The 23,300-nt window shown below is 52.9% G+C and overlaps 1 protein-coding gene across 11 annotated transcripts in view; it reads right to left on the bottom strand.

Moving 5' to 3' along the window:
* Positions 1 to 652: 652 nt before the first annotated feature.
* RBM10 (RNA binding motif protein 10) overlaps positions 653 to 23,300 on the bottom strand; it is a 29,167-nt gene continuing 6,519 nt past the window's right edge. For 2 of the 11 annotated variants that reach the window (XM_082445879.1, XM_082445884.1), the window contains exons 3-24: positions 15,542 to 15,725; positions 13,843 to 14,073; positions 11,917 to 11,986; positions 10,055 to 10,128; positions 8,531 to 8,617; positions 6,390 to 6,450; positions 6,070 to 6,246; positions 5,527 to 5,687; positions 5,258 to 5,355; positions 5,084 to 5,171; positions 4,292 to 4,478; positions 4,046 to 4,188; positions 3,843 to 3,960; positions 3,667 to 3,758; positions 3,415 to 3,579; positions 2,274 to 2,423; positions 2,113 to 2,178; positions 1,849 to 2,037; positions 1,695 to 1,769; positions 1,299 to 1,405; positions 1,094 to 1,223; positions 653 to 998 (exon numbers count right to left, since the gene is read on the bottom strand). In XM_082445879.1, coding sequence (XP_082302005.1) covers positions 873 to 998; positions 1,094 to 1,223; positions 1,299 to 1,405; positions 1,695 to 1,769; positions 1,849 to 2,037; positions 2,113 to 2,178; positions 2,274 to 2,423; positions 3,415 to 3,579; positions 3,667 to 3,758; positions 3,843 to 3,960; positions 4,046 to 4,188; positions 4,292 to 4,478; positions 5,084 to 5,171; positions 5,258 to 5,355; positions 5,527 to 5,687; positions 6,070 to 6,246; positions 6,390 to 6,450; positions 8,531 to 8,617; positions 10,055 to 10,128; positions 11,917 to 11,986; positions 13,843 to 14,073; positions 15,542 to 15,725 — 2,779 coding nt within the window. In that variant the 3' untranslated portion in view covers positions 653 to 872. Of the gene's footprint in view, positions 999 to 1,093; positions 1,224 to 1,298; positions 1,406 to 1,694; positions 1,770 to 1,848; positions 2,038 to 2,112; positions 2,179 to 2,273; positions 2,424 to 3,414; positions 3,580 to 3,666; positions 3,759 to 3,842; positions 3,961 to 4,045; positions 4,189 to 4,291; positions 4,479 to 5,083; positions 5,172 to 5,257; positions 5,356 to 5,526; positions 5,688 to 6,069; positions 6,247 to 6,389; positions 6,451 to 8,530; positions 8,618 to 10,054; positions 10,129 to 11,916; positions 11,987 to 13,842; positions 14,074 to 15,541; positions 15,768 to 16,096; positions 17,053 to 23,300 lie in introns of those variants that run through there. The other 9 variants (XM_082445885.1, XM_082445883.1, XM_082445876.1 and 6 more) reach the window with 8 other exon arrangements.

Genomic DNA, 23,300 nt, shown 5'->3' with positions numbered 1-23,300 from the left:
GGGAGGGGCAGTTCCTGGCCCCGTTTCACGGCCCAGCCCCCCAAGGCCCGGAGCGGGCGGCCCCAGCTTCGTGTTCCACTGCACTCAGACCTGTGCTGAGAGCACACGCATACTTGTGAATCACAGGGTGTAGATTGGTTAGCGGGACTGGAGGGATAGGGTGCTGCGGTAAAAGCCGTGGAGCGGATGGGGACGAGGGTGGACCCAACTGGTGGGGCATCCCTGGGACTGGCAGGCTCATTCTCTTATCTCCACACCTCTGGGGTCATCAGCCTGTTGAGGGCACAGGGCCCACTGGCACCAGAGTGCCTATTGTTGTTCACTCAGAGATGCCCTCAGGCATTGTCCCCAGACCCAAGTACAGTTTAGCCTTGCAGCCATACAGCAAGTGCAGCTGCGGGGTGGCAAGGCAAGGGGATGGGGAATTCCTAGTCCTGGCTCTGACCCAGAGGGTCTTCAAGCCTGACCCTCTGGTGGTGCCCTGGTGGTGCTTGGTGGTGCCCTGGTGGTGCTTGGTTTCCTGGTACAGTATGACCTGCTGGACCCGATAATGGTGAGGGGCTGTGACCAAGACCTTGTCCATCTGTGTTTATGTCCCTGTATCTGTGTGGGCCACAAACCACTCTGGGACATGAGAAAGAGACATGCAAGCTGCGGACTTTTCAGCTTTTATTACAAAAAGAAAGACATGAACCCAGCCCAGTTTTCCAATAAAAGTCACCAACTCTTAAGTCTGACTTGGTCAGGGCCTCTCTGGCTGCGGAGCTGGCTGGTAGACAGGTGCAGGGCCCCTGCTCTGACCACCCAACAATTCATCCTCCCCCGCTCCAGGCTGGACACCCGACATAAGTATAAGTAGGTCTTGCAGCTGCTCACTGGGCCTCGTTGAAGCGGGTCACCATTGTCTTGTGCAGCGTCTCCTTGTATGACTCGGTTGAGGTGACCCCATAGGAGCTGCCACGGGCACCCAAGCCAGAGCCCCGCACCCGTGTCTGGGCCTGTGTGAGGGAGGCAGACTCTGTCAGGTTGGGCGGGGGCCAGGCCTACAGCAGAGAGTACTGGAGGATGGGGATGGGATTCCCCGCAGACTCACCTCAATGGGAGTCACAATGCCCTGTTTTTTGCGGCCCAGGCCACTGCCCTCTTTCCAGCCCATAGCCTGAAGCATGCGACTGCCAATGTTGTCACTGCCCAGCCCATCCCGCGTGGGCTGCTCGAAGTCCCTGCAGGAGACAGTGGCACAGTGTGAGTGACTGGCCTGCCGGCCCCAGGCCCCCGACCTGGCCCCGGGCACTCACACAGAGGCCGCAGACATGCCGCTATACTTCCTCCTCTTGGGCTCCGGCGGCTCAGGGATGCCATACTTCTCTCTGCGTTCAGCTGCGCGGTCCCGGTACTTCATTTGCTGAAAGAGTGTGTGTGAGAATGAAGGAGCTGATCGCTATTTGCAGGAAACATGGGCACAGCTGGGGGGCCCCCACAGGGAGCTAGATCTGGCGAACAGATCTGTGGTCCTGTGAATGCCAGCAGCCAGCATGGGGGAATCGGGAAGAAGCCTTGCAGGGACAGGACGTGAGGTGGCTGATGGTAGCCAGGCTGTGTCTAGCTGACGAACCTGAGCGCCAGCTGCCTGCACGGATGGAGCGCTTGGTAAGGGACCGAGGGATGGAGCCCAGGAGTGGGTCACACCTCACCTCCATGTCGTTCTTCTCAAGTGCCTCCAGCTCATTTTCTGACAGGTGGGCTCGCCGGTGAATCTCAAGGTTTTGCTGCAAGGAGGACAGGAGAAGGAGTGAAGCGGCTGGGCCAGGCCGGGACAGGGTTCCCTGCCAAGCCTCCCTCAGTCACCTTGTGGAGCCCGGAGAGCTGCTGGTGCCGGATGAGCGCCTCCTTGCTGGGGAACTGGCGCCGGCAGAGCAGACAGGCCAGCTTCTGCCAGTCAGTGAGCTTCTCCTCCCGCTCCGGGCCCCCGCGCTCTTGCTCCTCCTCACTGTCACTCTCTCCGCTGTAGGCTGCCACCAGCCCCCTCGGCGGGCTCTGAAAAAGGTGAGGGTGAGAGGTCAGGCCTGGCTAGCTCAGAGCCCTGCCCTTCTTTCTGCCCTGGGCACTCACTGGGCGGTCATCACTGGCCAGTTTTGGGAGGTCCATGCTGGTGTGCTGTCTCTCGGCTAGTGCTCCCTGGGGTGGAGGGACACAGAAATTCAGAGACTCCACGGAAGCACCAAAGGGATGACAAGACGGGGGGCAGGGCGCGGATGGACAGCCACACACACCTTCTTCTCGAGGATGGCGTAGCCGGCATCTGCAGTGGCCGACTCCCGCCTTTCATCGTCTCGTAGGGAACTGATGGGCTGGAAGCTGTTTTTGAAGTTTTCTTTTTGCTTGTTGAGGCTGCGGGCCCAGCGTTCCATGTCCTTGGCGATCTAGGGGCGAGGGTGGGGGTGAGGCTCTTAGGAATCCTCCAACTGCTGGGGTCACCAACTCCAACCTCTGCCCTTGCAGCAGCCTGCCCCTTCCTGCCCTGCAGCCTCAAGCAGAAGGTGAGAGAGGCGGAGGTGAAAGTCCCCATTTCTCTGTCATCCTGTCATCAGTGCTCCTCAGCAAGCCCCTCCCCGGCTGTGCCCCCATTCTCCTCACGGGCACCCACGCTATTAGGTTTGCCATGTGTTTTCATTTTATCGTTCTAAAATGCATAGAATGGCTTGCTCTGTGTATAATTTTAATTTACACGTGTGATACTATGCCACGTTCCATGTCGTTGCCCAACCCCGACCCCCAGGCACAACACCATTTTTAGAATTTACCGGGCTGCCAAAGGAACACGTAGTTCTTGCTTGTAAGTGTTGCACCCAGACTGTCATACTCTTCCTCCACAGACAAGACACTGAGGTTCCCTCCAACTGCCCACCACCACAGAACACTGCGATGGTTGTCTTCCTGCCCACCCCCTGATGGGCCCGCGAGAAGTTCTCTGGGATATATATACACAGACAGACATGGACACACCCTCAGGTGGGGTTCTGGGCCCAAAGGAGCATGCATGCGCGTTTCTTTCCACAGGCAGGGCTAGCCTGGCTTCAGGCGTGCCCATACCAGCCCATATTGCCACCAACAGCACAAAGGTTCCCACCAGGGGATGGGAAAGCAGACAGGGCACACTTGGATGGCACTGGCCACCTCAGGGAGGTGGGCAGCCCTACCATGTACCTGGTAGGGAGACGGCCCTGGCTCAAGGTCACGCAGCAAAGAGCAGAGCTGGACCGGGAGCCTGGTCTCTCCTGAGCAGAAATACTGCCCACGTGCACATCCACCGCCATCCCCTCCCTTGGCAGCGGAGGATAACAGATGACAGAATGGCATTCATCAGAAGACACCTAACGGCCAGCCAGTGACTGCTGGACTCCCAGTGTTCACCTGTTGGGCTGTCTTGGTCTTGTGCTTTTCCTTCTTCTCTTTGCCCTCCTTTGAGGGCGCCCCCGTTTCCTTATGCCCATCAGCTGACTGCTCCAGGGCAGGAACATAGGTCCGCCTTTCCCCATCCCAGTACAGGTACTGCTGGCTCTGAGCATTGTAGTAGTACTGGGGGAGGTGGGGGAGAAGGAGCGTGAGGGAAGACCTCGAGGAGGGGACTGCAGACCCCACCCACTCCCCAGACTGCCCTATCACCTGAGAGTTGGGGTCGTAGTAGAGGCCAGTCTGGGGGTCATAGTAGTAGCCAGATGTCTCGTCGTACTGGTAGGTGGAGACGTCAGGAACAGCTGGAGAGTGAGAAGCGGGGGTCGCACTCCTCTCTGCTTTGTTAAGGAATTCCCCACCCCTCACTGTAGGCCATGGCTACTCACGGTACTGGCTGTAGGACTCCTGGGCAGAGGGACTTGTGGCTGGTGGCAGGGAAGAGCTGGGATGGGTGGGGCTCTGGAGCTCAGATTTGAGCACAGCGGGTGACATGATGGTGTATGACTAGTCACGGGGCAAGACAGGGGAACAGGGCTCAGTGTCTACCAACGCCCCCATGGCCCCCAGGACCTCCCTTGATTTTCCTCACCTGGCTGTTGGCAGCAGTGCCCTGGCTGCCGCTCGCTTCAGCTGCTGACTGCTGGTAGACGCCAGGGGTGGCACCAGGCTGGGTGCGGGAGAAAGCCTGCAGGGACACAGAGTCTGCCCCAGGCTCCAGGGAGGCCTCGGGACCTGTAAAGGGGGGCAGGGAAAAAGGAGAACGTGAATGGCAGGGCCCAGGACCCTATGCTTGCCAGTCCCCACCATGGGCTCAGGGAGAGATGCTGAGGCTAACCTGCTCCGGCTGGGTCCCCTTTGGTTCCAGTGATGCCGGGGCCCTTCGTGCCCTTGAGGTAGCCATGGGCATAGAGAGAAGACTCTGTGCCCTGGCTGCCGCCATAGCCCTCATCCTGTTGGTAGTAGCTGTAGTCGACCGGTGGCTCCTCGGGGGTGGCCCAGGCACCCTCCCCACCCTGGGAGGCCTGAGGGGCAGGTGGGAGGGGTTCATTAGCAGAGGAGGGGGCACAGAGGGGAGGGGAACCGGCTAAGAGACGTCTGCCCACAGGTGAAGCAAGTGTCTGCTGACAGAAAGCATGCAGCCCTCAAACAAGGGCCACCCGGCCAGAGCAGAGCAGGGTGGTGACAAAAACAAGACTGGAACAAAGACACGTGCCAAAACGCTCCCAGGGCTGACACTGGTACGTGTGTTGCGTGATACATGTGTTGGGTGTCAGACCAAGGAAGATACCATCCTCCCCTTCTTTATTCTCATCTGCCAATTTTCTTACAGCCACTTATAAATTCCCTTTTATCAAGAAAGGTTGTAACAATTCAGGATGATATATAACTACCAAACAGAACAGAAAAGCAGCCGCGACGGCGCTGAAAAGGAAAGCCTGGGAGGAGGTGCCTGGGAAGGGAGCTACAGTGAGGACCCCACAGCCCCCACCGGCGACCACTGTGAGAGGTTTTCGGGGCCACAGGAAGCCAAAACAGCAAGCCAGCCCTCCTGTTTGCAGAGAGGGAGCGGGAGGGTGGAGGCGGCCCAGGTACAGGGATGCTGGGGTGGAGGGGAGTCTCTGAGTACCTGCGAGATGGCCCACTGGGCCGCGGCAATGGCAGTGCTGGCCACAGAGGCAGCATTGATGCGACTGCCTTCGTTGGAGGCCATGTCCCTGGGGAGGATGTCAGAGACTGGGAGTGAGACAGGAGGCCCCAAGCTGGGGGGCAAGCTGGGAAAGGACACAGGTGGGGCCCTGACCTCTTAGAACCCTTGGCAAACTCAACGTTGATGGTCTTGCCGTCGATGGTGAGCGGCGGGTGCAGGGCCTGCAGGATCTGCAGCAGCTGGGCTGCCTCCTGGGGGAGGGGGGCGGGCAGGGGCAGAAGGGTCAGGCCCGGGGAGGTCCCCGGCTCCATTGCCCCATTTCCAGGCTTGGGGCCGCGGTGGGGGGCTAGGGTCAGGGTCCCTCCTCCCTGCCCCGGGGGCCGGGATCCTGGCTGCCCGGCCCCCCCCTGTGCCGCCCTCACCACGATGGTGGAGAGCTGGATGAAGGCAAAGCCACGGTTCAGTTGGGTCTGCTTGTCCTTGATGACGCGTACGTTGGAGGAGGACAGCACTGCGTAGGGTGCCAGGGCCCCCAGGATGGAGTCCATGGTGCTGTGTGGGTTCAGGTTGCGCAAAATGATGGCTGCAGAAAGGGGCCCAGCATTAGGGAGCACCCCTGCTATTCCGCTCCGGCCCTACCCTCTGGTGGCTCCCCACTGCTCCCTCTCCCCTGGCCTCCGTGTCCTTGCGCCTGCTGCTTCCCCTCACCTCTTCCTCTCAGATAAACTCTGCTTGTCAGTCCAAGTCCCAGCTCAGTGGCCCACCTGCTGAGAACCTTCTCAACACACCCCCGAAGTCGAGTTTGGCAATGCTCTTCCTCTGCTCTCCCTACATTACATGTCTGTCCCCCCACCAGGCAGAGGCCCCTGGGAGGATGAAGTCCTGGTCACCACCATCTCTCTGGCCTTGGAGAGCCCAGCCTAGACACCCTAGGGCAGGGAGGAAGGAAGGAACAACTGACTCACTGTCGTTGGCGTTCTCTGAGCTCGGCTCCGAGCCCTGTGACAGGGCCTGGGAGGCCAGCACTCCCTGGGCCTGGTAGGGCTGTGGCAGGGGCAGCAGGCCCTGGCTTAGCTCCCGACCACCCAGCGGTAGCGTCTGCTGATCCAACCTTGCGCCCAGGGGCAGCTTCTGTTCTGCCTCTGTCAGGGGCAGCAGAAGACAGGCCAGTGACAAAGGGGAAGGGGCTCCCAGGCTGGTCACCCTCCTCCCAGAGCACTGGCCCCTCACCCTTCTCCCCCTTCCCAGCAACGTCCCAGGGAAGAGGGAGGTAGGAGGGCCATACCTGACTTGGGCACACCACATTTGAAGCACTTCTCACGGCGTTTGAAGTTCTGGACGCCACACTGTGAGGCACAAGCCAGGCTATCAGAGGGGGTGGGGCTTTCCACTGTGCCCTCCAAACGTGGATCCAGAGATCCCCCAGGGAACCCGCCACGCCCCAGGAAGGTCCCAGGGTCAGGGATGGCAGGGGGCTTTGGGGCTCTGGCTGTCATCCTCGGTCCCGTGAATCTTCCCTTTACATGGTCTCAAATTTGTCCTCAGTGCCAACCCCTCAACTCAGGAATCCATAACTCCCCCACCTCTGTTACCAACTGCCGCCTGCTCCGAGGTACCAACTCCCAGAAATGCCCCCGCCAAAGTCCCTTTGGTATGTTCCTCTTCCCAAAATGTACTTCCCTATTCAGAAACCTTCGTTATTTCTATCCCTCAAAGCCAGCAGCCCCTCTCTTGCCAGACTCCCACCCCTCCTTCATCTCGAGGACTGGGTTGGATCCTGCTGCTCTTGAGAAATAAATTTGCCTGGGGTATTGCAGCCTCTGGAGACCCCCAGCTTTCACCACATTTCTATCTCTGATCCATGGTCAGGTACTAAGCACTGCTCCCGTGCCAGGCTCCATGCAGGACGTGGCCTCTGCCCTCCTGGCCTAACAGTGGGGAGCAGGTGTAGCACAGAGGGGCAGCAGGTGGGTCTGTGGAAATGGTCCCCCCCCCAGGGGCTCTGGGAGGGGAGCGGGCCTAGAGGCCCAGCTCACTCAGCTGCGTATAGTCAGCAGGGCTGTTTGATCTGGGAGGTCCAAGAGTTTGGTTTGGTTTTGCTGGGAAGCGACTGCTGGCGGAGGCAGCAAGAGATTTTGTGTAGGAGGATGAGGAGAGAGGCAAAAGCCAAGGCTGGACAGGGAAGGTGACACTAGATCACAGAGGGTAGTCACACTCCAGCTCAGAGTTGTGGGGGTTTTCAGCAGAGGAGGAGGGGCGTGGTCAGAAGTGGTTCTGAGGAATGTCACCAGTGAGGAAGTGGGAGAAAGAGGCAAGAGGCCAGCACACCAGAGAGGGACCTGTGGCGACTGTGTGGGGGAGGAGGTGAGGACTGGCCTGAGCAGTGGGAATGGCAAGAGGGAGCATTTCTGTGATGGAAGTGACAAGACTGGAGAGCAACAGGATGTGGTGGATAAAGGAGAGAAAAGAAGAGAATCCCCTAGTTTCAAGGAGTATCTGAAAATACAGGAGGGATGGAGTCCTCCCGTCACTCTGTCCCTACCTCTCCAGAGAGGCTGGACACCCGCCTTCTGATATTACTTTTTTGGTTTTGAAATAAGCAGGAACCACTCCCCTTACTGGGCAGAGTTCCTCTTGGAGAGAGGGCCTATGCAAGCTCTCAGGTCTCCCCTTAGGTCTCACGGCTGCCAGCCGGCGGCAGGAGGTGAGGCTGTAGAGTCCCAAGGCTGCTTGTGAGGCTGGCCCCAGGGGAGATCTGAACTCACGGTGGCATCCATGGCCCACGATCAGGAGCAAGGCACCACTCAAGGTTCCATCTCTCTGAGCCTCAGCCTCCTCTTAGGGAATATTGACTGCAAAGAGCTACAGCTTGTACCCTCAGTCTCAGGCGGACATGGCTTTGTCAGAGGTCGGGTCACCTGACACAGGCTCTCAGAACACCCTACACGTTCCTTCAGGACAAGAGCTGACACTGAACATCGTTAACAGTGGGCCAGGTGTCGTTCCAAGTGTTACTCTCTCATCACCACATTTCAATCCTCCCAACCACCTTTGGGGAGCGGGGTCATTGGTATTTGCATTGTAGAGATGGGGAGAATGAGGCAAAGAGAGGTTAAATACCCTGACGAAAATCAAGGTAGATTTGTGAGAGTGTAACTTCAGCTAGTCTGGTTCTGAAGCCCACATTTTATAGATCACATTATGCCTCCACTGTCACTAGTCACTTACATAAACATCTGTTTCAAGTCTACTGGGGCTTCAGGCAAGATCGTGCCGCATGAGGGCAGAGCCTGGCGCCAAGTGAAAGCTCAGTACAAACTGGTGGGTGGGTGGCAAGGAGCAGCGCTGCTTGAGCTGAGCCAGTCCTCCACACCCACGCCACTCAGAGGCCCCGGGGAGACAGAGACGTTGCCACCGCCCCTGTACCTTATTACACAGCCAGTCCTCATTGATCTTGGGCTTGGGGTCGCTGTAGTGCATGGACACCTTCTGGCCCAGGATGTTGAGGGAGTGCTGCAGGGAAAAGCAGAGCACAGTGAGGCCTGGGCAGCAGTGCCCCACGCACCGTCTCAGCACAGGAGAAGAGAGTGAGCGAGCCCTTCAGCTGGATGGATGAGGGACAGGGAACGGAGGGAGGTCGGAGAACTGACGAGGGAAGAAGGAAGGGAAGGAGGGAGGGAAAGCGCCACAGCCCTCGGGCGCAGCTGCTTGCTGCCTTTCCGGGCACGCGCACGCACACGTGAACACACGCCACCAGGCACACAGTGCTCGGCTGCCCGAAGCTTGCCGGACAGCGGGGGAAGCCCCCACTCGGCCCTGACACTGCCAGGCCACACCCAGGGCCAGCACTACACAGGCTACACTTGGGATGAGGGGGGACGGGGAGGGGAGGGGAGGGGAGGGGAGGGAGAGGAGGGGAGAGAAAGAGAGAAAGAGAGAGCGCACGCGCACTAGTGCTGGAGAAGGGGAAAAAGAAAGAGCCATATTTAAAAGATGGACGGTCCTGCTGTGAGGCTGTCTTCCCGTGGCTGGCTGGGTCCTGGGCCCATGGCACTAGCCTGTGGACCGGCAGAGATGGCCCCAGGGCCGCCCCTGCTGAGCCTCCCTTCCACCACATCGCCCCTTCCTCCCCTGAGGCTTTCCTTCAGTGCCCCACACCAGTGAGCTGGGCTCTGGGTGGGCGAGCAGAAGCCTTGGGTCTCTGAAGGTCCCAAAGCTGCTGGGTTGGGAGCCCGTGCCAGGCTGGGGGAGCAGGCTCCCCCCATTCCAGACAGCACGGCTCCTCGCTGAGAGGGCAGGCCTGTCCCTAGCGGAGTGGGGCAAGTGGTGACTCCTGTGGGAGCTAGGTGCAGTGGGAGAGGTGGGGTGACCGAAGTGAGTCCTGGTGAATGAAACCATCACTCTTGACTGGTACTTTCGATCAACAGAGCGGTACTGGCCTGTCCCATGGAAATCAAAGGACCGAACTCACATGCAGGGACAGAGCTGGCAAAACAGGACTTGCTAGTTAGTGTGCCAACAGCTAAGTTCCCCAATGGCTGGACTTCCAGTGGTGCCCAAGAGTGGAACAGAGTCCTGGCTCTGCCCGACCCCAGAGCAGGGCGGTCCCCCGGGGAGTGGGAACTTAGGTGGAAGGACCCCACCCCCACCCCACCCCCAAGGCAGCCCTTTCTCTGAAAGCTCAGCCAGGAGAGGAAGAGAGGCAGAGCTAGTGCCTGGCCAGTGGGAAGGGCCAGTGGTGAGTGTGGGTTCTTGATGGGAAGCCCAGTGGGTAGCGAGAGATGGGAAGAGGAGATAGTGAGGGTCAGGAAGGGGGAGAGAGAGGGGGTGGGGGGATGGGACACAGGGCCACAGGGCAGGGAACTGTGTCCGTAAGAATCAGGCGATGGGGAGCGCTCGATTACAAAGTAGTATTTGTTTGGGGGGGGGGTTCAAGTGCGGCAAAGCAACCTGATTGGCTTCCATCCATCGTGTAGCGTCCTGCAAGTGACTAAACTCGACGAAGGCGAAGCCCCGGCTCTGACCTGGAGACAGCATTCAGATACAGACGCAGTGGGTTAGTCAACAGCTTTGGACACACGGCGTTCCCGGGGGCGGGACCCGAGGGGAGAGGACTGGGGGGCAGAGAGGGAAGTGGGGAGAGGAAAAAGGAAGAAAGGGAGAGAGAGAAGCAAAGAAAGACCAGGGTGTGGGAGGCAAGGTAGATGGTCGGGAGGGGCAGGAAAGAGGGAAGCAGGAGGGAAGAAAACAGAGCTGGAGAGGGGTTGGGGGCAGGGGATACACACACGCCAGCTGGGAAGAAAGACAGAGAGATGGGGCTCAGGCACACCTGCCCGGACAGCCTGGGGTGACAGAGACGGAGAGAAGGAGCTGGGAGGGAAAGGGTACAAGGAGAGGTCTCCAGAGAAGGAAGGAGGACAGATGGGCAGGCTGCTGGCTTCACATGGGCCAGAATAAATAACCAAATGGTGGGGCCCAGCACAAGGCCAGGGCAGCCCAGGAGGGGTCCTGTAACAGGTGTTTAATCAAAGGAGCAAAAGAGAAGCTGGGGCAGGCTGCTCGGTGAGGCTGGGAAGGCTCTAGGCCCAACAGGAACCAGAGGGAGTTAGGGACACAATGTCACCTCAGCCTCACCACAGTCCAGGGAAGGTTGGCCTCACCAGGGAGCCACCTCAGGGCCAAGCTGGGAAGATTACAGCCACCTACAGTCCAGGTCCTCTAAGACAGCAGGAGAATGGGGGCCAGGATCGTCCAGGTAGATCTTAAAGATCAGCAGGTGCCTGGGAGAAGCGTCCAGGGCCACAGAGAGGGCTGCACCTGGGACACCGCCTCAGGGAGACCAGAATCCTGTCAGCTTGGCTGGGGTACAGCAGAGCAAGACCTACATGCTATCAAGAGAGACTCCAGGCCTGGCCAGGGATGGGAAAAGGATCCAGGGCTTGAGACCACAGGAAAGTAGCTCCTTCTTTGGAGGTACACACACAGGGAGGGCTTAGACACAGCGGGACTTGAGGGGCATGCTTGATCTCCAAAAGAATAACCATTAGGATGCACAGGAGGATGGAATGGTATAATTAAAGAGAGAGAGAGAGAGATGGAGAGATGGAGAGATGGAGAGATGGAGGCGTGGGGAGGAGAGAGACTGAGCGATGCAGAGAGAAGCCCAGGCAGAACGAGGCCCCACTGTGCCTGCCTTGGGGAGCCTGGGCCAAAGGTCCTGCAGAGACAACCCCCCACCACCCTACTAACCTCAGGCCAGCTCCAAGCAGCCTGCAAGAGGGAGGGAGGGAACAAGCGAGGCCAGCGATCCTGGCTGCTCCTTGGGATGCACCCTTGGACAAGAGCCATCCCCTGCCTCCCCTCTTGGGACACATGGGTGGGGCCGTGTCAGACCTACTTTCTGGTCAGAGGCTGTTACCAGAAAAATGTGGGGGGGAGCAAGGGGCAGGGGAAGGAGAAGAAAGGAGAGGGAAGGGAGGCTACTGGGGGGGACGGGGTTACCATCTCAGATACTCAGAGTCCCAAAGAGGAGGTTCCCCGGAGCCTGGCCCTGGCCCTGCCCCCGGGGAGCACTCAGCTCATCTCAGAGCTGCACCCCCTCCCTGACAGCCTCGCACAGGAGGCTACTGGCCGGAGCTGTGAGGACAGTGGGATGAGGGGGAGAGAAGAAGAGAGGGTACCCCCAAGCTGCCCATTCCCAGCTGTGGCAGGAAGGCAGGGTAGGGAGGGTGAGGGAAAAGGCAGAGGCAGGAGGGAGACTCGGAGGCTGAGGCTGGCCAGCGGAAGAGGAGGGTACTAGAACAAAAGCTCACCTGAGGATTTGTTCCGCATCAGCCGGACCTCCCGTGCTTGGACGCCGTGGGACTGCAGCTGGCCACGGATCTGTACGGGGAGATACGGTTTGGAGCAAGCTCAGTACAAGGGGGCTACTGGGTACCTGAGGCTGGCTGGAGGCCTCCAGGACCCCAGAGGGTCATAGGGGATGTGCACACACTGTCTCCTCTCCCTCTCTCAGGGCTTTCCCCCAAGTGACCACAGCCCCAGCCCCACACCAGTACCCAGTCTCAGCTTTCAGCCCCAGACTTGCAGAGTGAGTCAAATGAAAAAAGGGGCGTGGTGCAAGGTAAAGCATGGCAGCATTAACGACCCTCAGGGGTGGAGAACAGCAAGAGAGCAAGCGAGCCAGCAGCTCAAGAATGGTGGGCAGGGGTGGTCTGACAACAGGCTTGGTGCAGCCACAGAGCAAGGAAAGCTGGCAAGCAATTCTGGCCCTTTGCAAAGGGACTGCCCTCCGGCTTGCATCCAGAGAGACCCATGACACAAGTACGAAACTGGGAAGGACTGGGGTCTGAGCAAACCCCAGCCATGTGTGCTAGACCATAAATGGAGCAGTAACTTGGGGTGGAAACCAAAAGGCATGGCCGTGGGATTTGGAAAGCTTCCTGGATGACCTAAGCCAGAGGGAAGCTGCAGATGAAATTTGGGATTTGGACCAGGCGAGGCAGAGTCTCTAGGCCAGTGGTGCCTCTCGCAAGCGACTGGGAGCCTGTGCTGGGCATTCTTGGGCAGCAGCCTTAATGCCTCTGGGCCTCAGTTTCCTCATCAGGTTCAACAACAGAAGGGAAATTAAACATACACATACAAGGATGAAAAAGAAAGACACAGAGGAGCAGATCAGGACTGCTAACACTCAGGGAGAGCTCAGGAAACAGCTAGAACGTGGGCTCTGGGGTTCAGCTGCCCAGGTTCAGACCCCAACTCTGCTGTGCCACTCACTGACTGTGGGACCTGAGGCAAACTGCTTCACTACTGGGGGCCTGGCTTCCTCATCCGCAGAATGAAAATACAAAGAGTACCTTCCCTACAGGGTGGCTGTGCAGATTAAATCAGACCTGACATGTGGCCCACCCTGTGATAAATCCTCCGCAGATGTCAGCACTCAGTTACCGTCTGACCCTGAACAGTGCAGGTGGGCCAGACCTGAAAGCTCTCAAACACACAGGTGGGATTTTCTCTGCGACAACACAGGCAGCCAGCAGGTTTCAGAGGAGAGATGAGCAGAGAATTCACGGGCAGTGGGGAGGAGGGGGAGCACTGGGGAGGCTAGTGAGGAGGCTATTCTAGTGGCCCACTTGGGGTTTTCCTGCTCTCTAGGGGAAGTCTGTATGAGAAGGGAGGAGGATGGGAGGGAATGTCACACAGGAAAACAGGGTGGGAAGGCTGCAGCAGCAATGAAGTCAAAGGAGAACCCAAGGCTCTGTGGTCGTGCCAGTGAGGAGATCTGATGCTGCTGGCAAAAGAGGGAGGAGGGCGGGGAATGAGAATAAAACCTCAGAAAATCCCACGGGGAACCTCCCCACCTCCCAGGCCGCAGGGTCTCCGCATCATCTCTGCCACCAGAAATATCTGGCACTGGGACTGGTGAGCATCTGGCCTTTGACGGACATTTGCAGAATGGATGGATGGCCAGTGGAATGTGCAGAAGGAATGCTCTGTTCCCTCCCCCACCCACCACCACAGCCCCTGGGCCAAGTCAGCCTATCCAACACTCCTCCCTTCCAGACTAGGAGACAACAGGGCCTACCCAGGGGACGGATCAGTGCTGGCGGACAGAAGCTAGTGGGGAGAAGGGATGAAAGGTGCTGAGGCTGGGGGTAAGGGAGAAGCTGAGGGCCCTGGAAGAGACCCAGCCTGGCCTCCTGCTCTGCCACCTGCCCAGGGACACGGGGGGCACGTACGTCATCCTCAGTGGCTGCCTGTGGCAGCATCCTCAGCATGACGATGTTACTGGCCTTCTCCTCCTCCTCCTCCTCCTCATCCTCCTCCTCCTCCTCCCCTTGCTCGGTCCGATAGTCCTGGTCCCGATAGTCGCCGTCTCGGGGGAAGCCTGGTGGGCCGGTGGGGCTGTGCCTGTGCCGCCGCCGCCGCCTACGCTGAGTCTCGGAGCCCGGGGAGGCCTCGTAGGAATCCTGGCCAACAGAATGAGACGAGAGACACCAGACGGGCAGTCAGTCTGGGGTGGGCCTAGGAGCTGGCCGCTGGCTCTCCGAGGCAGGCAGGCTCTGAAAGCCAGGGGTGGGCGGGCTCCGGCTAAAGGCTTGGGGCAGGCAAGGTGGGTAGGCCCTGGACTGCAACCCTTCTGGGGTTGGAGATTCTCCCCAGGATGCTTTTGGGGGCTGCTTTGGTGGGGAGTGGGGAGAGGCCGGTGGCAGTATCGGTGTGGGAGAGGAACTCCCACAGACAGGTGACCAGGCTCCACTTAAAACCTCCTTGGGAAGAGACCATTTGGGGTTGGCACACTAAACCCTGCTCTGTTTCTCCCCCCTCCTCCCTCGCCAGCTCAGCTAGCATGTGCACAATTGTTCCTTGTGCCATGGAACGCCACACCTTGCTTAAGATTCCCAGCCTGGGCCCTGCCACCAAGTCGTGGGTTTAGGAATAGCTTAAGACCTCAGCCAGAGCCAGCCAGCAGGGGCTGGCAAAGGTGCGAGGGCTATGGCGCTGCCCCACCCCGGTCCCTGATCCTCTGCCTGGCCAGTCCTCCATCACCACCAGGCTCTCTCCTAACAGGGTGTGGTCACTGGATTCCTGGGCGTTGCTCAAACCATCCTTTCAGGACTAAGCAAGCCAGGCCTGGGTCCACACCCCTCCTGCCCTCACGGAGGCCAGATAACTCAGCGCTCCACTCTTCCTGGTCCACCCAGGGCCCAGCCAGTGCCCTGGAGACATCCAGGCACAGCTCACAGCTGCCACTTGAGGAAGCTTGGCTGCCCACCACAGGGGTCTTTCCACTGGACCCCCCAGAGGGTGGCCAGCAGCCCACACTCTGCTTCCCACTGGAAAGGAGAGCTGTCTGCTTGTGTGGACCAGGGCCCTGATGCCCCCTCAACTTGGAGTTCCCATAAGGCAAGGCTGCTTCTTCCCGTCAGATGGGGCTCCCTGATGGTGAGCATCATGCCTCCCCACTCAGGCCAGGGCTAACTATCCAACATGGAAATGGCTAGATTCTGAGCTCAAAGGAGAGGCCTGAGGGGACTTCCCCTTCTGTCTAGAGGCTCTGCCACCACTGGGAATGCCCACGGTCAGCCCCCCAGAGCTGCTCTGCTTGGTGATATCCAAGTGCCCTCCCAACCCTAGATGCCGGGTCCCCAAATTGGCTGGGAGCAGGCAGTATAGGGCTTGCAGTGAACCCTGAACAACAGGGAAGAAGGGAGACAGGTGGTGGCCAGGGGCCCTCAGAAGTATAGAGCCAAGCACGTGGAAGTTAGGGAGACCCAACTTGGGAGAGGAGCCCTCAGAGAGGGGAGTGGGGACAGACCCTCCAGGTGAGGCAAAGCCACCGAGCACAGTCTGAAGGCATGGGAGCTGAGAGCTACCTGCACACGGTGCTGCAGCCAGACAGAGGCCCTGCAGGAGCTGGCCCTCCCCTGCCCTCACCTCTGCACTCTGCTCCTCGGACGAGTCATCATAGTCGTGCTTGCCCTCCTGGCTGCCGTACTCGCGGGGATACGAGCGGTAGTCCATGTCCCGGTAGTCGTGATCCCGGCTGCGGTTCTCCCCACCATCATCCTGTGAACGATCGCTGGCTCCGTAACGGCCAGTCCTGTCTCCACGACCCCCTCTGGGGAAAGAAGGATGGGGAGGGAAGAGAGGGCAGTCCTTTCTGAAAGGCGCAAGAGGTGAGGGTGACCCCACCCACCCCCTCCCTCTAGACCCTCAGCCCCGCCCCCTGACAGGGATCCCTACACGCTGACCCCGTGGGGCAAGCTGGCTCCCACCTCTCCCTCAAATCCAACCCACTTCTCTCCTTCCCTTCCCCACCTCTCCATTCCCTCACTGGGCCCTCAGATGTGGAACCCCGACTGGTCTCCTCACCTCCACCCAGGCCTCCCCTAGTTCACTCTCTATACCCCAAATGTGAGGGAGGGTTTCATGAGGCAAAGTCAATCAAGCCCAACCATATTGCTCCTTACAAAACACCAAAATGCTCACCAAGGTCCTACAAGGTCTGCAGGGTCCTGCGGGATGAGGTCCCTGCCGACCTCTTTCCTTCCACCTCATCGTGCACTGCGCTACCCTGCCCCTCTGTTCCACGGTCACCTTGCTAGCACTGGCAGCTGTTTGTTTGTATGTATGTATGTATGTATGTATGTATTTATTTCGCGCGGGCTTTTCTCTGGTTGTGGGGAGCGGAGACTACTCTTCGTTGTGGTACGCGGGCTTCTCATTGTATGTATGTATGTATTTATTTATTTCGCGCGGGCTTTTCTCTGGTTGCGGTGAGTGGAGGCTACTCTTCGTCGCGGTACGCGGGCTTCTCATTGTATGTATGTATGTATGTATTTATTTCACGCGGGCTTTTCTCTGGTTGCGGGGAGCGGAGGCTACTCTTTGTTGTGGTACGCGGGCTTCTCATTGTATGTATGTATGTATGTACTTATTTCGCGCGGGCTTTTCTCCGGTTGCGGTGAGCGGAGGCTACTCTTCATTGCGGTACGCGGGCTTCTCATTGTATGTATCCATGTATGTATTTATTTCGCACGGGCTTTTCTCTGGTTGTGGTGAGCGGAGGCTACCCTTTGTTCCGGCACACGGGCTTCTCATTGTATGTATGTATGTATGTATGTATTTATTTATTTCATGCGGGCTTTTCTCTGGTTGCGGCAAGCTGGGGCTACTCTTCGTTGCGGTGCGCAGGCTTCTCATTGTGGTGGCTTCTCTTGTTGCGGAGCACAGGCTCTAGGCATGCGGGCTTCAGTAGTTGTGGCACGTGGGCTCAGTAGTCGTGGCTCGTGGGCTCTAGAGGGCAGGCTCAGTATTTGTGGCACATGGGCTTAGTTGCTCCGCGGCATGTGGGATCTTCCGGGACCAGGGCTCGAACCCGTGTCCCCTGCATTGGCAGGCGGATTCTTAACCACTGCGCCACCAGGGAAGCCTCTGGCAGCTGTTTTGTTAAAATTTCTCCTACTGCAATAACTGTAAAATAATTATCTCAACATTGATTTAATGTGCATTTCTTTGATGATTTAAAAAATTACTAGACTGAGTTTTGGGAGATGAGGGAACCACCTGTTCAGTTCACTGCCCTATTCCCCAAAGCTTAGCTTAGTGCCTAATACTCAGCAGGTGCCCAATAATTATTCTTTGATAAAATAATGACTCTAAAGAGCACTGAGGAACCACTGGACCACCAGGAAACTCCCTCTAAAAGTATTCTAAAAGCAACCAATACATATCTACTTAAAACAAGACAAAAATGGACACCACCATAGACTACTACTAGCAGGATCCCAATCCTGGTCAGAAATGATACTAGAATATCCATTTTCAACACCATTATTAACATTATTCTAAGATACTCGCTATTAAACAATTAAACAAAGGAAAAAAAAGATTAAAAGCTGGAAAGAAGGTAAAATTACCATTACTTGTAGATGATATGAGGATGTATCTGCCTAAGCCTAAGAGAATCAACTGAGAAATGATTATAAATAATAAGATAAATCAGTAAAGATGCTGGGTTCAAAATTAATATGCAGAAATAAATACTGTGCTTGTATTCAGAGAGCCACTGTTTAGAAATAGGAAGATCCCAAGTATAACTGCATCAAAAAGGTTAAATACCTAGACATGTGCACGATCTTATGACTATACTTCACACATATAAGCCAGGATACATTTGAAATGGGTCAAAGATTTAAATGGAAGAAATGAAACCATAGAGGAAAAGAAGAATAAAACACGAGATAGTTTTTTGATAATCTTGAAATGGGGAAAACTATGACCCAAATCCAGAAGCCATAGAAGAAAAGACTATTAAATCTGACTACATAAAAATAAAACATTTCTGCTTGGAAAAAACAAAAACCATCACAAGCCAAGTCAAGACAAACAATAAACAGGGAAAAGATAAGGGAAAAAGAAAAAGGGAACTGAATTCACAGAAAATAATACAGTTGACCCTTGAACAATGCGGGGGTTAGGGGCACCGACCCTCTGCTCAGTTGAAAATCCGAGTATAACTTATAGTCAGGCGTCTGTATCTGTGGTTCCCCCACATGCTCAGATTCAACCAACCATGGATCCTGTAGCGTTGTAGTATTTACTATTGAAAATAATCTGTGTATCAGTGGACCTATGCAGTTCAAACCTGCGTTGTGCAAGGGTCAACTGTACAGATGGTTTATATTTGAAAAGATGCTCTATCTCACTCATAATGAAAGATGAAAATTAAAACTACACCAGATAGGTTATTTTTATAACACTTAAAATTTATTTTTGTATATTTTTCCTAAATCATTTTTATTGTGATAAAATATGTATAACAAGAACTTTACCATTTTTTTAAAATAATTTTTTTAATTTTTATTTATTTACTATTTTGGCTGTGTTGGGTCTTCGTTGCTGCACGCAGGCTTTCTCTAGTTGTGGTGAGTGGGGGCTACTCTTCGTTGCGGTGCACGGGCTTCTCTTGTAGCGGAGTGCAGGCTCTAGAGCACGTGGGCTTCAGTACTTGTGGCTTGTGGGCTCTAGAGCGCAGGCTCAGTAGTTGTGGTGCACGGGCTTAGTTGCTCCGCGGCATGTGGGATCTTCCCCGACCAGGGCTCGAACCCGTGTCCCCTGCATTGGCAGGCGGATTCTTCACCACTGCGCCACCAGGGAAGCCCAAGGACTTTACCATTTTAAAGTGTACAACTCAGTTGCACAAAGTACACTCAAAATGTTGTACAGTCATCACCATTATCTATTTCTAGAACCTTTTCATCACCCCAAACAGAAACTCTGTACTCTAATTAAACAATAATTCCCCACACCACCTGGCAACCTCTACTCTACTTTTTGTCTCTATGAGTTTGCCTATTCTAGGTACCTCATATAAGTGGACTCATATAACATTTGTCCCTTTGTGTCTGGCTTATCTCACTTAGCAGAATGTTTTCAAGGTTCATGTTGTAGAATGCATCAGAATTTCATTTTTTATGGCCATATATGTATGTATGGTATATACCACATCTGTTGATGGACACCTGGGTTGTTTCCACCTACTGGTTGTTTTGGATATTGTGAATAATGCTGCTATGAACACTGGTGTACAAGTATCTGTTTGAGTCCCTGCTTTCATTTCTTTTGGGTACACACCCAGGAGTGGAATTGCTGAATCCTATGGTAACAGATTTTTTGAGGAACTGCCAAACAGTGTTCCATAGCAGCCGTACCATTATACATTCCTACCAGCAATGCACAAAGCTTCCAATTTCTCCACATCCTCATTAACACTTGTTATTTTGTATTTTTCATGTGCTTATTGGCCAATTATACATCTGCTTTGGAGAAATGTCTATTCAAGTCTTTTGCCCATTTTTGAATTAGGTTTTTCTGTTGCTCTTGTAGGAGTTCTTTATACATCCTGGGTGTTAATCCCTTATCAGATATAAGATTTGCAAACACATTCTCCCATTCTGTGGGATGTCTTTTCATTCTTTTGAATAGCATTCTTTGATGTATAAAAGTTTCTAATTTGATAAAGTCAAACTTATTTTCAAGAAATGATAATTTTAGATTTACAGAAAAGTTCAAAGATAATAGAATTCTCATATAACTTTTACCCAGTTTCTCCTAATGTGAAGAGAACCATGGTACATTTGCCAGAACTAAAAAGTTAACTAAACAGTAGACTTCATTAGCATTTCACCAGTTTTTCCACTACTATCCCCTTTCTGTTCCAGGATCTAATCCAAGATACCACATTGCATTTAGTCATCATGCCCCCTTAGTCTCCTCTGGCCTGTGAAAGTTTCTCAGTCTTGCCTTGTTTTTTTATGACCTTGACACAATTTTGAAGCATACTGGTCAGGTATTTTGTAGAATGTACCTCAACTTGGGTTTATCTGATGTGTTCTTGTGATTAGACTTGAGGTTATGGTTTTTTGAAGAATACAATAGAGGTGCCCTTCTGATCACATCAGATCTCAGGGGCATGCTATCAATGTGACTTACCACTGGTGACAATGAACTTGATCATCTGGTTATGGTGGGGTCTGCCAGGTTTCTCCGTTGTAAAGTTTCTTTTTCCCTTACACTCTATTCTTTAGAAGCGAGTCACTAAGATCAGCCCACACTCAAGAGGAGGAAAATTAAGCTCTACTTCCTAGAGTGGGGAGTATCTACATATATTATTTGGAATTCTTCTGTAAGGAAGATCTGTGATCGAATGTTTTTAACTCAACAAATCGGCAAAAGTCCAAATGTTTGACAACAAACTGTTGGCAAGGCTGTATGGGAAATAGGCACTCTCATATTGGTAGTAGGAGTGAAAATGGAACGATCCTCATGGAGGGGAATTTGGCAATAGCTGGCAAAACTAAAAATCTATATACTCTCTGACCCCCAATTCTCCTTCTGGGAATTTAATGTACTAATACACTTGCACATATACAGAAACAGTATTCTCAATGCAACATTGTTTATAACAGTGAAGGACAAGAAACAACTTAGAGAAGAGTCAGGAAAATTCTGTTTTAAAAAAAAGACTAATGATGGAGAGAGGAACCCCACCAAATATTAAAACATATTATAAAGGTGGAGCAATTGAAACACAAATGGACAGATCGGTAAAATCAAATAGAGTTCATAGTATACAAACACACATATGGAAATTTAGAATCAGCCAAAGGTTGCATTTCAAATGAACAAGGAGAAAATGGATTAGTCAATAAATACTAGTTGTGATAACTGTCTAGCTCAGGAATTGGTAAACCACAGCCAGGGGGCCAAATTCAGTCACCTAAATAAAGTTTTCTTGAACACAGCTATACCCGTTCATTTACATATTGTCTGTGGTTGCTTTCCGCAGACTGGTTGTGACAGACTGTATGGTCTTCGATGCCAAAAAATATTTACTATCAGGTCCTTTACAGAAAAAGTTTGTTGACCTTTAAGAAAATAAAGTTGTTTACCTACCTCATTTCTTACACCAAGTAAATTCTAGATGGATCAAAAATACAAGTCCCTGAATAGACACCTTCAAAATACTAGAAAGAAAACGTAAGAAAAAACTGATTACCTCAAGAATGGGGAAGATCTTTATAAGTAAGGCAAAACCCAGAAGTCATAAAATTTAAAAAAAAACTGATAAATCTGGCTTCATAAAAAATTTTAAATATCTAGAGTATAAAAAATACCATAAACAAATAAACATGTGATAAAACAAATATGGTAAAATGTTAATGGTAGAATCCAGTGGATGGATACAGAGGTGTTCACTGTAAAATTCTTTCAACTTTGCTGTATGCTTGAAATTTCATAATAAAATATTGGAAAAACCCCCAAAAGCTAAAAGGTAATTAACAAATGGGAAAAATAAAATGTTTCCAGACATTTCAGTTGGTTTGCAATTTTTCATAATTGTTCATTTATTCATTCAACAAATAGTAATGTAACATTTGCTATGTGTCAGGTACTATTCTAGGTGCTGAGGATACTGCTGTGAACAAAATGAAGTCCCTGTCCTTGTGAGCTTGGCTTAGAACCCAAATTGTTTCCTTAATGATAAATGCCTAGACAAGAAGTGGCTGGTATGAGAGATATGAGTATTTTTAAGGTTTTTGATATGAACAATGTTTTTCATTGTTGCTTAATGTAGGTATCCCTCGATATTTGTACTTTAGTTATCAGAATCTAAGAACTGAACAGATTTGGGGACTTCCCTCGTGGTGCAGTGGTTAAGAATCTGCCTGCCAATGCAGGGGACACGGGTTCGAGCCCTGGTCCAGGAAGATCCCACATGCCACAGAGCAACTAAGCCTATGCGCCACAACTACTAAGCCCACGTGCCACAACTACTGAAGCTCGCGCACCTAGAGCCGGTGCTCCTCAACAAGAGAAGCCACGGCAATGAGAATCCCGCGCACCACAACGAAGAGTAGCCCCTGCTCGCCACAACTAGAGAAAGCCCCCGCATAGCAACAAAGACCCAACACAGCCAAAAAAAAAAAAAAAACAAAAAAAAAAACAAAACAAAAAAAAACTGAAGAGAGTTGAATAAATGTTCAGATGAAATCCTGAACTGACACTCAGCATCTAAACCAAATAAATTTGGATACTGAACTCTTGCTATCTAAACTCAGGAAGGGAAAAGATTTGGATAGTAAGGGATACTTTTTATTGGCCACAGAGCACTTTGACTAAATACCTTCCAAAGGTAGTCCCCATTCATAATACATTTCTAGGAAGCTGGACTGAATCATAATATAAGAGGATCTCCACAAAATGAGTATATTTCTGGAAAACATAAAATGCCACAATTGGCAGAAGTAGACAAAATGATAATCAAAAACCCAGGCCCCTTTAAAGGTGAGTTTTACCAAACTTTCAAGGGACAGATAAGTCTTATATGAGTTCCTCCAATAAAGAGAGAAATAGCAAAAGATGCCCAATTCATGTCATGAGGCCACCTTGATTCAATGCCAGATAAATACCGGAAAAGGGAATTATAGGACCCCATCACTGATGGACACAGATGCAAATATCCTAAATAAAACAATTATCTAATCAAATGTAACACTGTTTTAAAAGTATACACAACATTATTTAAATAATTTTTCTTCCAAAAATCATGAGTAAACATTAGAAAAACACAAATTGAGAAACATCTACAAAACAACTGACATGTACTCTTAAAACATCAAGTGCATAAAAGACGAAGACTGAATAACTATTCCAGACTAAAGGAGACTAAAAAACAAAAGTAGCTCAATGTGGTGTGTGATCTTGGATTGGATACTGGATTAGGGAAAAACAGGTATAAAAGACATTTTTGGAAGAACTGATGACATCTGAATATAGACTTTAAGACAAAAGTTATTGTATCAATGTTAAATTTCTTCATATTGATAAGCATCCTGTGACTATGAAAGAGAAAGTGGGACGAACATGCTGTAGTACTTACCGGTCATGTCTGCCACTAACTCAAATGAGTCAGAAAAAAAATGTTATGTATAGAAAGTGGAGGAGGGGTAGAGGGAAGGGAGAAGGAAGAGGGGAAGGGAGAGGGGAGGAGAAAAGGGAGAGGGGAGAAAAAAAGAGAAGGGGGAAGAAGGAAGGAGTAGGCTTGTAGGTAGGTAAAGTGAATGTGGCAAAATGTTTACAATTAGTGGTTCTGGGTAGAGGATTAAGGGAGTTTGTTGTACTTGCAATT

This window comes from Balaenoptera physalus (assembly GCF_965194825.1).
Source record: "Balaenoptera physalus genome assembly, chromosome: X".
Taxonomy (NCBI): domain Eukaryota; kingdom Metazoa; phylum Chordata; class Mammalia; order Artiodactyla; family Balaenopteridae; genus Balaenoptera; species Balaenoptera physalus.
Note: the sequence above shows the minus strand (reverse complement) of the source record. Positions and strands in the feature narration are given on the sequence as shown.